At 39.8% G+C, this 11,575-nt stretch overlaps 2 protein-coding genes across 3 annotated transcripts; both read right to left on the reverse strand.

The window, feature by feature from the left end:
* Positions 1–1,736: 1,736 nt before the first annotated feature.
* On the reverse strand, positions 1,737–7,003 carry PTP4A1 (protein tyrosine phosphatase 4A1). 2 transcript variants are annotated; one of them, XM_059400188.1, is made up of 5 exons: positions 6,896–7,003; positions 5,779–5,871; positions 5,340–5,470; positions 4,055–4,129; positions 1,737–3,610 (listed from the first exon to the last, which is right to left on the reverse strand). In XM_059400188.1, exons 1-5 carry the CDS (start codon positions 6,998–7,000, stop codon positions 3,451–3,453), a joined length of 564 nt encoding a protein of 187 aa, XP_059256171.1. In that variant the 5' UTR covers positions 7,001–7,003; the 3' UTR covers positions 1,737–3,450. The 2 variants fall into 2 exon arrangements, with proteins under 2 accessions (XP_059256171.1, XP_059256170.1); XM_059400187.1 differs by having other exon boundaries at positions 1,737–3,614.
* A 345-nt stretch (positions 7,004–7,348) lies between these two features.
* Positions 7,349–11,272, reverse strand: LOC132017942 (uncharacterized). Its single transcript, XM_059400189.1, has 2 exons — positions 10,931–11,272; positions 7,349–7,444 (listed from the first exon to the last, which is right to left on the reverse strand). Exons 1-2 carry the CDS (start codon positions 10,967–10,969, stop codon positions 7,349–7,351), a joined length of 135 nt encoding a protein of 44 aa, XP_059256172.1. The 5' UTR covers positions 10,970–11,272.
* Positions 11,273–11,575: the final 303 nt, after the last annotated feature.

Raw genomic sequence — 11,575 nt, forward strand, 5'->3', positions numbered from 1 at the left:
CTCTGATGTGGTAGCAATTACTGCTGTATTATTTCTAGCTTTTCTGGACAATAGGACTGCATTTTCTGTGCTGGTGGCTATGAGACAGGTTCCATCCAATGAGTTGGATAAAAGTGTTATGCATGATCTCTTAGTCAAAAACTTAAATTATCAAAGCCCTTTTGGCCTTCTGTCCAACTAGCACTTTTCTAGAGAAAAGATGCTCCATAGCTTGGGTGGAATGAATATGAAGGTTAAGTAAGGGTATCTGTATTATTTTCAAGATTGCTTGTTTCTGCAGCATTATCTTAGCTGATCCTGATTTACTTCAAAAAAGGTTTTGTGAAAGAAGGAAAAGGTTCAATCTAAATGAAGAAATTTACACAATCACGTACCATTCACACTTTTTAAAAAAGAGATTGAGTTCCACAGGCAGTTTAAGAACTCCTAAAACCTTTAACAACTTATTACATTAAAAAAGGTCAGGCATATGTAGTCATAGCTGTGTGTAGTAGTCACATGTTTGAATCCCTGAATTTTTTAGGATTTTATTTGAGAGAGTAGGGTGAGGGACAGAAGGAAGGACTCTCAAGCAGACTCCCTGCTGAACAGGGAGCCAAAAGGGGAGCTCAATTCAACAACTCGTGACCTGAGCTGAAATCGAAGTCAGACTCTCAACTGAGCCACCTGGGTATCCTGAATCCCTGCATTCTACTTATAAGTCATCTAACTGGAGGTTTATATTCCTTATGTATAAAATTGGGGAAATATCAGATTTTAAAATAATTAAATTATGAATGTTACCTGAAAATAAGATCCTTAATAAATGGTAGCTATCACAATAGCTATATTAATTTGTTAGTCTGGCAATACATACCTAGGTTTTGCTCTCAGCTAAAGGGCTGCATTCTCTTGTTATGATTTAGTAATCATATTACTTGTCAGCATTATGGTTCCTAGAGACAGGCCTAGTCAACTAGTCACTACTTAACACATTATCCTATTGATGGAAATTGTTATCCAAACCAAGTAATAACCAAATTTTCAAACACCATCTGGTAACTTCTTACATTCAAGATCTCAACTCATTATTTCTATTTTATTTCTTGTTAGATATAAGGAATCTCCCAAAATGTATAATGTGTATTTCTATAATTAGTCATATTTACAAGACAAAATATTTGGATAAAAGCAAATTTCATCATTTGTATACTGTACAGATGAGGTTTATAAATTGATTTTAAGCACCATATATATACAATCCAATACTGCAAACCAACAATGTTTCCAAACTCAAGATATTTCATTTATCATGATGGCACCTCCTCTCAATAAACAAATGCTGTTTTATGGGCTGTGTGATAATAGCAATAACCATTTAGTTATCAATTTTACAAAATTACCAAATATCTTCAGGGGAAGGCTGCATTTAAAAAAGAACAAAACAATCACCAAAAAAAGAAAACCAAAAAACTCAGGTTAATTAACTACTCCCAATTACAAAACATGAAAGATTTAAAGAACTAAGGGTCCCCAGGGACCTCCTTATTGCTTTTGCCTTGGCTCTAAGTTTTAAGAATAGTGTATATTAAGTGCTAAACTGGCAGAAATGGAAGCAAAATCTTTTTAAAAATACAATGTGGAGTACTATTTTTTAAAAAAAATCTTACTCAGTTTTAACTATTAAAACTGTTAAATCAGACAAGGACATCTGTCCCTTTTAGATTAACATGAGCTATGCAAAGGAAGCACTTAGATTACTGAAAGAAATTTAAAATTTATTAAACCTTCATGTGCCAAATATTATGTTCCAATATCAAAACCTGTAAAGGCATCCATTATTTGCAAATGATGAGAAAACGGGCTCAGAAGTTGCTCAAAACAAGTTATTATTTGGTGGAACTGAGCTTCAAATTAAGGCCTTCCTCTAGTTTCTCAATTACAGCATAGTACACAGGCTTGAAATTATTTAAACCTTTAAAAAGGAAAATCTATAATGGAAAGTACTTTTAATGTTAAGCAGTTCTCATGACTGTAACAAATTGTGTCGATCAAAAAGTTACTAAATGTCAACTTCATTTAATCCTTCATTTGTTAAAAAAAAAAAAAAAGAGGACATACTTCAAATGGCACTAAGTAAAGCCTAATTCATTTATATTATTTTTTACAAAACCAGTTAACTTTAAGCCAAACAATTTCAATGATGATAAATGCATTTCATTATTTATTTAGATGTTTAAGCTCTCGCACTAGATTTTTACAAGCTGGTGAACACTGACAAATTATTTCTCCCACAGAACTACAACCACACATTCCCAGACAGTATAAATATATGGTTGAACTAACATTAATACACATCACCATTTATCAATTACATAATAAAACAAATTATCAAGTATCCAAATATTAAGTTACACAGCTCAAAAGGCATATAAAATATTAGATGTCTGCTCAATTCATTAGCAGAAACCCACTTTTTTTTTTTTTTTTTGCAAGAGAGGTTGGGAAAAGAAAAAAAAAATCACACTTCAAACAAAAATATGTTGATAAACAACTTCAGATAAGAAAAAAAATTACAAGAATTTCAGAAATTTTGATTAAGAATTGTTTTAGCTACAATAACAAAGCATCTCTACCTTTTAAAAAAATATTTACTAAATTAAAGAGCATATTCTACATGTTCTGCACAAGACAAAGGCAACATTTTACTAAAAATACTTAATAGCCCCCTCCCGTTCTTTTTTCAGGCCCTCCCTGTAAGTTGCACCCCAACGTGCAAACATTAAAATTAACTGTAAGGCTTTTTTGTCTGGAGACATTAAAGACATGTGCTTCTGTACAACATAGATTTTCAAAATGGAGGTTTTCCATAACAGAGCAAAATGAAATTTGTAGAAAGACATGAAATAATCCTTGTAAGACTGGTTTAAAAAAAAAAAAAAGAAAAAAAGAAGTTGAGCAAACCTGATGTATATTGGTATGAATGTGGGAGATGTAAACATAAAGTGAGCAGGCAAATAACCATATAGGCCCTAATTTCTATGTTTGAAATGACTGAAGGAATAAACCACATAAGGTCCAGAGTGTTCATAGTTCCTGGGATTTTAGTTCTGTACGATACTAAAAATATACAACAAGTATTGTGCTGGATATTTTGGCACCTAATCTTTCTAAATTTCTTATATATTGATAAGATTCTGGCATGGGAATAAATTTAAAGACATAACTCAATACTGCATGATTTCAGGAAAGGTCAATTGGTACAAGTGGTAAGCACATTTTAAATGCTGTAAAGCAAGAATCTTTTGCAAACTGTCCAAATAGGTTGATAGTAACCCAAACACAGAGGCTGCAATTCCGTCAAACTTGTGGCCTGATAAAACTGCTTTCCAATACTCCTATGGAAGCTTCTTTAGACTTAATCACCAAGCCAACATATTGGCAACTATGTATGACAAATTAGGTCCTGTTTCAAATTCCACTTCGAAGGCCAATGACATCAGGCACCCCTGATCTTTTATTGAATGCAACAGTTGTTTCTATGACCATTGGAGTCTTTGAAGCGCAGCCGCATTTTAGGACGATACTTCTCCAAATACAAAAGTTGCTTGCTGTTAAAAGCTCCACGCCGCTTTCTACATGAAGAAAAACAAAAGGTGAATTTTACTAAAGCATACTCCCTCCATATTACTGTTTACTATGCTATAGACAACTACCTCTTTATGGCAATTTATCTTTTTGATTTTTATGCTGCGCCTTAATGACTAATTTATAGATAGACATACATGTGTAAATGGAAAAAGGGTACTACAAAGTCCTAAATCTTAAGTGTTCTGGTTATAATAGTGAAATTTATATATCCACTTATATGAGATCCACTTACATGACAAGATTCTAAAATAATTAGAATCTCTGTAATATGAGCATTTACAAGGAGTGTAAATAAGATCCTATTTCCTGGTTTTAATACTATCTTGAATATAATGGTTAGATGGGCTGTGGGGAAAAACTGTTTTTGTAGTAATAAAACCCACTGATAAAGAAGAAGTGAAAAGAAAATTCATTATATACTTACTGTCTTATGAACTGTACTGCATCTTCATATTTCATTCCACCTTCAATTAATGCTAGGGCAACAAGCACTGGAGCTCTATTAGGGTAAGAATTTTGATAAATCAATCCTGGAAAATTCAATCACTCAAACATTCATCCCTTAACCCAAAAGTACTATTATTCACCACCTTCCCTATGTAATTAATACCTTAGAGTAAATGTTGACTTCTTTTTTAAAAATTAATAAAGCATCAGCATTTTCCTACCAAACCCAGACTTTACCTAGAACCAAAAATAAACTATGTCCTTCATTGTTACAAGTAAGTCTGAAAACTAAGACTTGTATAATTTGAGGGCAATCTTAAAAAAAGTTAAGGGGGTAAATCTTGATAAATGCAGATAATTTTTTCTGAATCCAAGCAAGGAACAGTATTTAAAAAAAATTTTTTAAAAAAATTTTTTTTTTATGAACTCCTTTTCCTAAAGATCTTCTGGAAATATTTGCTTCCTTTTTTGTTTATTATCAATGAGATTGTGACACAGTTGCATACCAAACCCCCAGGGCCAATGCTCATTTTATTTTTACCCTCTAGAAAAGAACTTTTTTTCCTGGTGGTGGGATGGAGGGCAGTAACAGTGAGTTACAAATCTGGATATGAATATTTGGGCATTACTGGGTAATGAGTTCCCAGTGAACTGGGATCTCCAGGATTAGGAATGCTATCAAAAGTACACCATATGCAACTCAAAGCACCTTAGAAATGATTCATAATTCTTTTTCCTAATGAGCGTGGACAATGATTCCAGTATCACCGATATCACTGATATAAGCTCGCACAATTAATTCTGTATGTAATTGTGCCCACAGAGACAAGTATAATTTACAACTACAGCATTTGTTAGCTCCAGCTATACTGGAAGATATTATTCTATTACATTCACCTACTTTTTTTCTTTCTTCCCCCCCCCCTTTTTTTTTTTTGAAGATTTTATTTATTTATTTGACTGACAGAGATCACAAGTAGGCAGAGAGAGAGGGGGAAACAGGCTCCCTGAGGAGCAGAGAGCCCGAAGCGGGGTTTGATTCCAGAACCCTGAGATCATGACCCGAGCTGAAGGCAGAGGCCTTAACCCACTGAGTCACTGAGGTGCCCCTACATTTACCTACTTTTAAACTTAATTTAATATGTAACCTAACAAAGCAAATTGACTCACAAGGTGGTAACTGAATCTTTCTTGGACTCAAAATCAAGTTTTTACTAGAATCAAGACCAATACCATTAAATGGACTTAAAAAATTCTCTTACCTCCCAAGGCCTGCAACACAATGAACAGCAATACAACAACCAGGTTGTTCACGAAACTTAATTTTTACAAGACTTAACCAGTCATCAACAATCTGGTTAGATGGTGGTGCACCATCATCAAAAGGCCAATCCTAAGTCAAAAGAATAAATGTTTTAGATTTTTTAATATAAATGCCAACTAATAATTCTAAGTTTCTAACACTCAAGCATTTTAATATGCTTAAACATGTCTTTTATGAAACCCCACTGTCAATGAAATGCAAATAAATGCTGAATCTTTATAAAGATCCCATTACTTCAAAGCGTTGCTTAGCTTTCATCTTTATTTAGAAATTAAGATGCTGTATACTTCCGTAATAACTTAAAAAAAAATCAAGCTTTTTGAAGTTGGTCATTTTGTAGCACAGTATCAAACACACAGGAACTATTAAACACTTACAAGAACATGGATGCCTTCTTTCTCCACAAGAGTAGTGTCGTAAGTTGCTTCACATACTCTTACTATAGTTGTAACGCCATACTTCTTAAGTTCCTGGATAACACATACATAAAAAATACTTAATGAAGTCTTTATGACCATGATACTATTGCTCACCAATTGTTGCAAAGGTATTGCTAGTTAACAGAAAATCACGGAACAAACGGTATAACCTATGTATGCTTAACAGGAAAGTAAATCTTGCTTTCATTCATTCATTCCACACCACCCACATTTACAACTCAACTCTGGGAAGTGAAATCCTGTTTTAAATGACAACACTAGCATAGCACAAAGGGAGAATATTAAACATCACATATTTTTAATAAATTTAGTTAAAAAAAAAATCATGTGGCCCTTCATACATGGAAGGTGTTTATAGTCATGGCAACACCAGCTGGATGGAGATGAAGAACAAGAGGAGAGAAGCAATTCAGAGACAAAGGTAAATAGAACCCAAAGGAATCACTCATGACTACAAGTAATCTGACTTGATTACATTAACTCCTTAAACTTTTGCTCACTGGCAGTACACACTGTAATTTAAAACCTTAAAAGTATATCCAAAGACTCTAAAATCCTATAAGTACAGTGTAAAAAACCTCACACTATTTAAAACTACAAGCTTTAAGACTCATAATCCATTATTACTAATTATAATTAGTAGCCAAAAATTGGCTTCTAAGCATTAAATAGGGTCCAAGACATTAACTAACTTTGGTTACAGTATTAGTCATTAGACTAAGCAGATATATGAACTATCTTTAAGTGGCAGCCTCCCTTCTATAAATTTCTTGTGAGAATCCGCCCTCATATAGATTTAAATAAGCAAACTGTGAGGCATGAACAACTAGATGATCTTATAAATGCAAACTAATTCAAGTACATGCTCTTTCTGAAATGTACAAAATAATTTTCCTGTAACCTAAAGAAGAGGAAACTGGTATTTCATTTCTGGAAATTGAACGGCAGACATACCAACCAAAATTTCTCTAAACCACCTATTTATTTTGATTGATAAAAAGCCCCACCATTAAACTGCAATCAGTTTAAGACATTAGAAAGTATCAAACCTTACCTCTATAAATTTGTTTAAGGTCGCATTGGTTGGATTGTGTGTAATAAGAAATCTCATGTTCTTGTATGTGACTTCCACAGGAGCTGGGCGGTTCATTCGAGCCATGTTAATTTAGTTAAAAAACACTCAATAGGGTTATGAAAGAATTTAAAAAATTGAATACAGAAATGACGCAAAGAAACTGAGTCTACTTCAATATACTCCACTTGAAATTCTCAGTGCTTTGAGTATGAAGTTGGGAGTAATGGGAAATGAAATGAACCTCCTAATAAGAAGCAGCAATTCTTCAATCCAGTAATACTGAGGCAATAGAAAGGAAGTGCACTGAGGTTTACCCCATCCAGGTCAGAACTCTTGTAAAATGCTCTGTGGATTTCAATTCAACACTTCTGTGTCCAGGTTAACCACTCTTTATGGGGGCTTCTTGGTGGAGTAGTAATGAATTTCTACAGTTCACTTGTCTGCATAGAGGTCGTGCTGTGCCTGGCAGTAATCTCCACTGCCCTTCAGAAACTCCATAAATGTGTGACCAAGAACACCACAGAACTGCTGTTTAAAAGAAAAAAAGAGAGAGAAGAAAAAAGTTGTTTTCCAATTCAAAGGAACATATTATGGTTTTGTAGTATTTAAGTTCACGACTATCCTTTCAAATTTGGGCCCAACCCACCTTTTAAACTTTTATTTAAACCACAAAAATAACAGGGATGATTACAAATTAAATAAAAAACCATAAAACAAGCATTCTCAGGTAGATTACTTTAAATTGAAATTACTGATCTAATACAGAGACCCCTCAAAGAACACCACTGTTACATTTAGACAATATCACTTGCACATACTCTCCCATTTTATTTTAAATAGTTAGTGGCTTTACAATGTTATAAAACTTACAACTTTTTATATTGTTTTTTCCAGCTAATAAATTATTTTTACATATTGTAAACTTCAGGAAAACTCTGGAAGCTGTTAGTCCTTGCATAATTTACTTACTCCTCCAAAATCTCAACTAATATGTTCTTTTAAAAAAAATTATTTTTAAAATAATCTTTACATCCAGCTTGGGGCTGGAATCTAACTAACCCCAAGGTTGAGTCATAGGCTCTACCAACTGAGCCAGCCAGGCACCCTTCAACCAATGTTTTTAAGAGAAAGAAAAGTAACTGGTTTTCAAAATGCTTCCACATGCACTATCTTTTTATCCAACAACCTATCAATTTACAATTCTCTTTTAACAGATTTTCCTTATCTGAGTCTCTGGAAGTTAATCAACTTGTTATATGAAATACAAGAATGAACATTCATAAAGTAGAAAAAAAAAAAGACTCTGAGTGCTAAGTAGTAAAGAGAGGAATACAAAAAACTGATCAGTTAACAAGAGTACCAAGTGCCAGTCACTGCCCCCAAACACTTTCTATGTATTCTCAAGGGAAAATTACCAAATAAAATCTTTTAACCAAAGATTCCCCCCAGTTTATATTTAAGCATTTCAAAAGCTTAAAATTAAATTCAAACTGTTATTTCCATTTTGCACCTTTAAATAGCATTTTGAACCATATTAGTTATAGTTTCTAGAATAATTTTGTTACATTTTGAAGAATTCATATGGAGATCTAGCAGATCAGTGAAAAACAGCAAGTCAAAACCCTAGTTCATTTTTCTGCCAAAACAAAGGAACTAGCCTCAGGAGTCACTTCTTACAAGATTGTCCCAGAAGAAAGAGGACTTTCATTATTCCAAATCTGTTCAAAGGAACCCTCAGAGAGTATTCCTTCATGTATTTGCTACCTGGGTTAAAACATTAGTTACTACCATTAAGTAAGCTTGGCTCTACTACAGTGAACAAATACAGCAATAATCTGGAAAATAATTTCAGCTATACTTTTGCCTCAGATACTAAATATTACTTCCTTAGAATAAAAAAAAGTGAATTCTGGCAGCTTTTCCACGATATACAATGAATTAAAGAAGTCATTTGTAAAGCTGTTAAGTGCAATGACTCGTGGCTTAGCATTCTGATATGCAGATACCATCTTTTTTCAATTGAAAGCACATGTATGAAAAAGACAGTATTTCACAATACAACTTCCACATTTAACAGCTAAAATTCCTGTTAAAGCTGAGTTTGGCCGTATCTCTTCATATAAGTAAGTTCATCAGGAAGCAGAGAAAGCAACAGAAATAATTCACTTAGTGGAGCCATCCAGTGGCTGGGGGGGAACTTTCACCAAAAGAGCAGTGACCACAACTACTTAACACCTGTTCTGCCCAATACATTCCCTATCAATTTCCTTGCCACAGGAAAAACTATCCACAATAGGCAGCTCGGATATACCAAGGCATTTCTTCCCTTTCCCACCTATCATTCTATATAATCACCGTAATATACATCGGGCGGGGGTGGGAGGGAGGTCTGGGCAAAGCAATCTCTGCGCAGAAGCTTAAATTCGTCAGACTGCAGAGTCAGAGCAATTAATCCGTATAACCACTCTGTCCAATAGGTCGTTGAAAAGTTTGTTCCAGATCTCCTATACCTTAAGTAATGTATTTGGTATACAGCATACGTAAAATGCTGCTTTACTCTTGGGAATGACCTAGCTTTTTGGTCTTCAACTGATTTACTGCCATCCAACGAAATTCATATAAAAAGAGAAACAGGAAGAATTGCCTCAGAATCTGGATCCCAAGCAGGTAGACGGTTCCAACTACAGTGCAAATAACAACTTAATACTCTTGGAATCGTAGAAGGCTTCCACGGACAGAAGATAAACCTCAGAATTCTGGCTCTGGCTGGCTACTGTTGCCACAAGCCAAAAGCAGGCAACAACACATTACACCAAGGATTTCAGGAACAGTTCTAAACAGTCCCCGATTAAAAGGCGCCATCCAGGGCCCCAGAGATTGGCAGGGAAAGTGCATACTGGTGCCCGGTCGTGGACTCCTTCGCTTCAGTGCAACAGCAGTCCTGGCAGTTTCCAAGGTGCTCAGACCCAGACCATTTCTCCACCGACTTGCCCCTGAGAAAGGACAAGACTCGACTTGTTCCCATTATCCAGAGCCCGAAGTGGGGCGTTAAATCCGGAACAGCTCGAATTACCAGGTGGAGACTGAGGGCGCAGGGCGGGGCAGGGAGTCGATCTCCTCACCTAGCAGAGCCTCGCTCTAGCCCCCGCCAAGGCTGTAGGCTCGCGGAAAGCCCCCGAGGGCCGCAGTTCCGCGCACGCGGCGGTGCGCGCCGGGGCCCGCCCGCGGCGCCCCCTCTCCGCGCCGCAATCACGGGTTCGCGCCGCGCCTTCAGTCAGGCGCGGACGCCGAGGCCATTTTGTCTGAGGCGCCGGGCCGGGCCGCGGAGCACAGGGGTGGCTGCACCGGGCTCCTGTCCCGCGCCGGCCCCCGAGCCCGGAGACCTCCCTGCCGAGACCGTTACCAGCCTCGCCGGCCGCCCCGCCTACCCCACGCCGGCCCGGGTTCGGTGGCGACCCCGCCGCCGCGCCCTCCCCGTATCCGGCTCCGCAGTGACACGCGCAGCCCTTGCCCCACCCCGGGCCACGTCTCCCGCTTCCCAGGCGGGCCGCTCTCTTTCGGCCAAACAAAGGGGCCTCGGGACGCCGCGGAGCCCGCCGGGCCCCGGACAAGCGCGCCAGACCGGAGGGCTAAGGGCGGAGGCGGCGGTCACAAAGCGGCTTTTGTGCCGCCCCGCCCGGCCTGCTGCGGTGGCCGAAACCGTCCCCACCCGCCGCTCAGGCCCGGCCGCAGTGCCCCCGTCGCCCCCGGCTCGGCAGGGATGAGGAAGCCGGTGCCTCCGGCATTCAACCGCCAACCCGCAACGCGGTGGACCCCAGCGTCCGCGTCCCCGCAGCCAGCCCCACCGTCCGGCCACGGGGTCGTAGTCCGGCCGGCTCCAGCCAGGGACCCACCGGAACTGCGTGCCGGGGCGGTGGGGAGCGGACGCCGGGCTCGGAACAAAGGCGACGGTGGGGATGGGGGGGCCGGTCGTGGAGCCCCGGCCCCAGAGGCGGCGGAGCGACGGATACTCACAGGAATATGTTTACTCATTGAAGATTGTGGCCTAATCATACAGCCGGTCCCGAGGCGGCGGCGACACAGGGGGCGGCGGTGGCGGCGGCTGCAGGGCAGGGGGTACCGGTGGTCGTCGCGGGGCGGCGGCGGCTTTGCAGGCGGCGGCGGGGGCACCAGACTCTACCATGCAGTGAGCGGCTCCGAGAAGAGCGCGTAGCCCAGCCGGCCCGCAGTAGAGGGAGCCAATACGCGCGGCGAGGCGCCCTTGCGTCACAAGCCCTCCCTTTTATAGCCGGTGCGACGTGCGCACTCCCGGCCACCAATCGCGGCCGGGGGCCCCTGGCAGCTCGCCGACGAGCGGGGGCGGAGGCCCACCCCCCTCCCGCGGACGTCACCCCGCGGCGGCCGCTGCCGGTGTGAACCGGTTGATGAATGGCGAAGCGCTGGAGTCGTAGCATCTCCCGGGCGGGGGAGGGAAGGGGCGGTGGAGGGACTCGGGGGCCGCCCGAGCCTGGGGAAGGGAAGGGGTGGGAGCGGGAGAAGATTGCAATCTGTCTACTGGAAGGAATCACACCGGAAACCCTGGCTCTCATAGTTCAAGCCGGCGAGGGGTGCCCAGATGTCACATGGGGAGCTTTGAAGTTGCCTCAACTTAAAATGCAA

The sequence above is a fragment of the Mustela nigripes genome, chromosome 5 (assembly GCF_022355385.1).
Source record: "Mustela nigripes isolate SB6536 chromosome 5, MUSNIG.SB6536, whole genome shotgun sequence".
NCBI lineage: Eukaryota > Metazoa > Chordata > Mammalia > Carnivora > Mustelidae > Mustela > Mustela nigripes.

Bases quoted from the DNA above. Each gene is read 5' to 3' on its own strand.
- PTP4A1 (XM_059400188.1), bottom strand. From the start codon at position 7,000: ATGGCTCGAATGAACCGCCCAGCTCCTGTGGAAGTCACATACAAGAAC. The intron at 5,872-6,895 runs GTAAGGTTTGAT...TGTGTTATCCAG, and splicing joins CCTTAAACAAATTTATAGAG to GAACTTAAGAAGTATGGCGT. The intron at 3,611-4,054 runs GTAAGTATATAA...TCATGTAGAAAG, and splicing joins GCAGTACAGTTCATAAGACA to CGGCGTGGAGCTTTTAACAG.
- LOC132017942 (XM_059400189.1), bottom strand. From the start codon at position 10,969: ATGATTAGGCCACAATCTTCAATGAGTAAACATATTCCT. The intron at 7,445-10,930 runs GTGAGTATCCGT...TCTTTTAAACAG, and splicing joins CAATGAGTAAACATATTCCT to CAGTTCTGTGGTGTTCTTGG.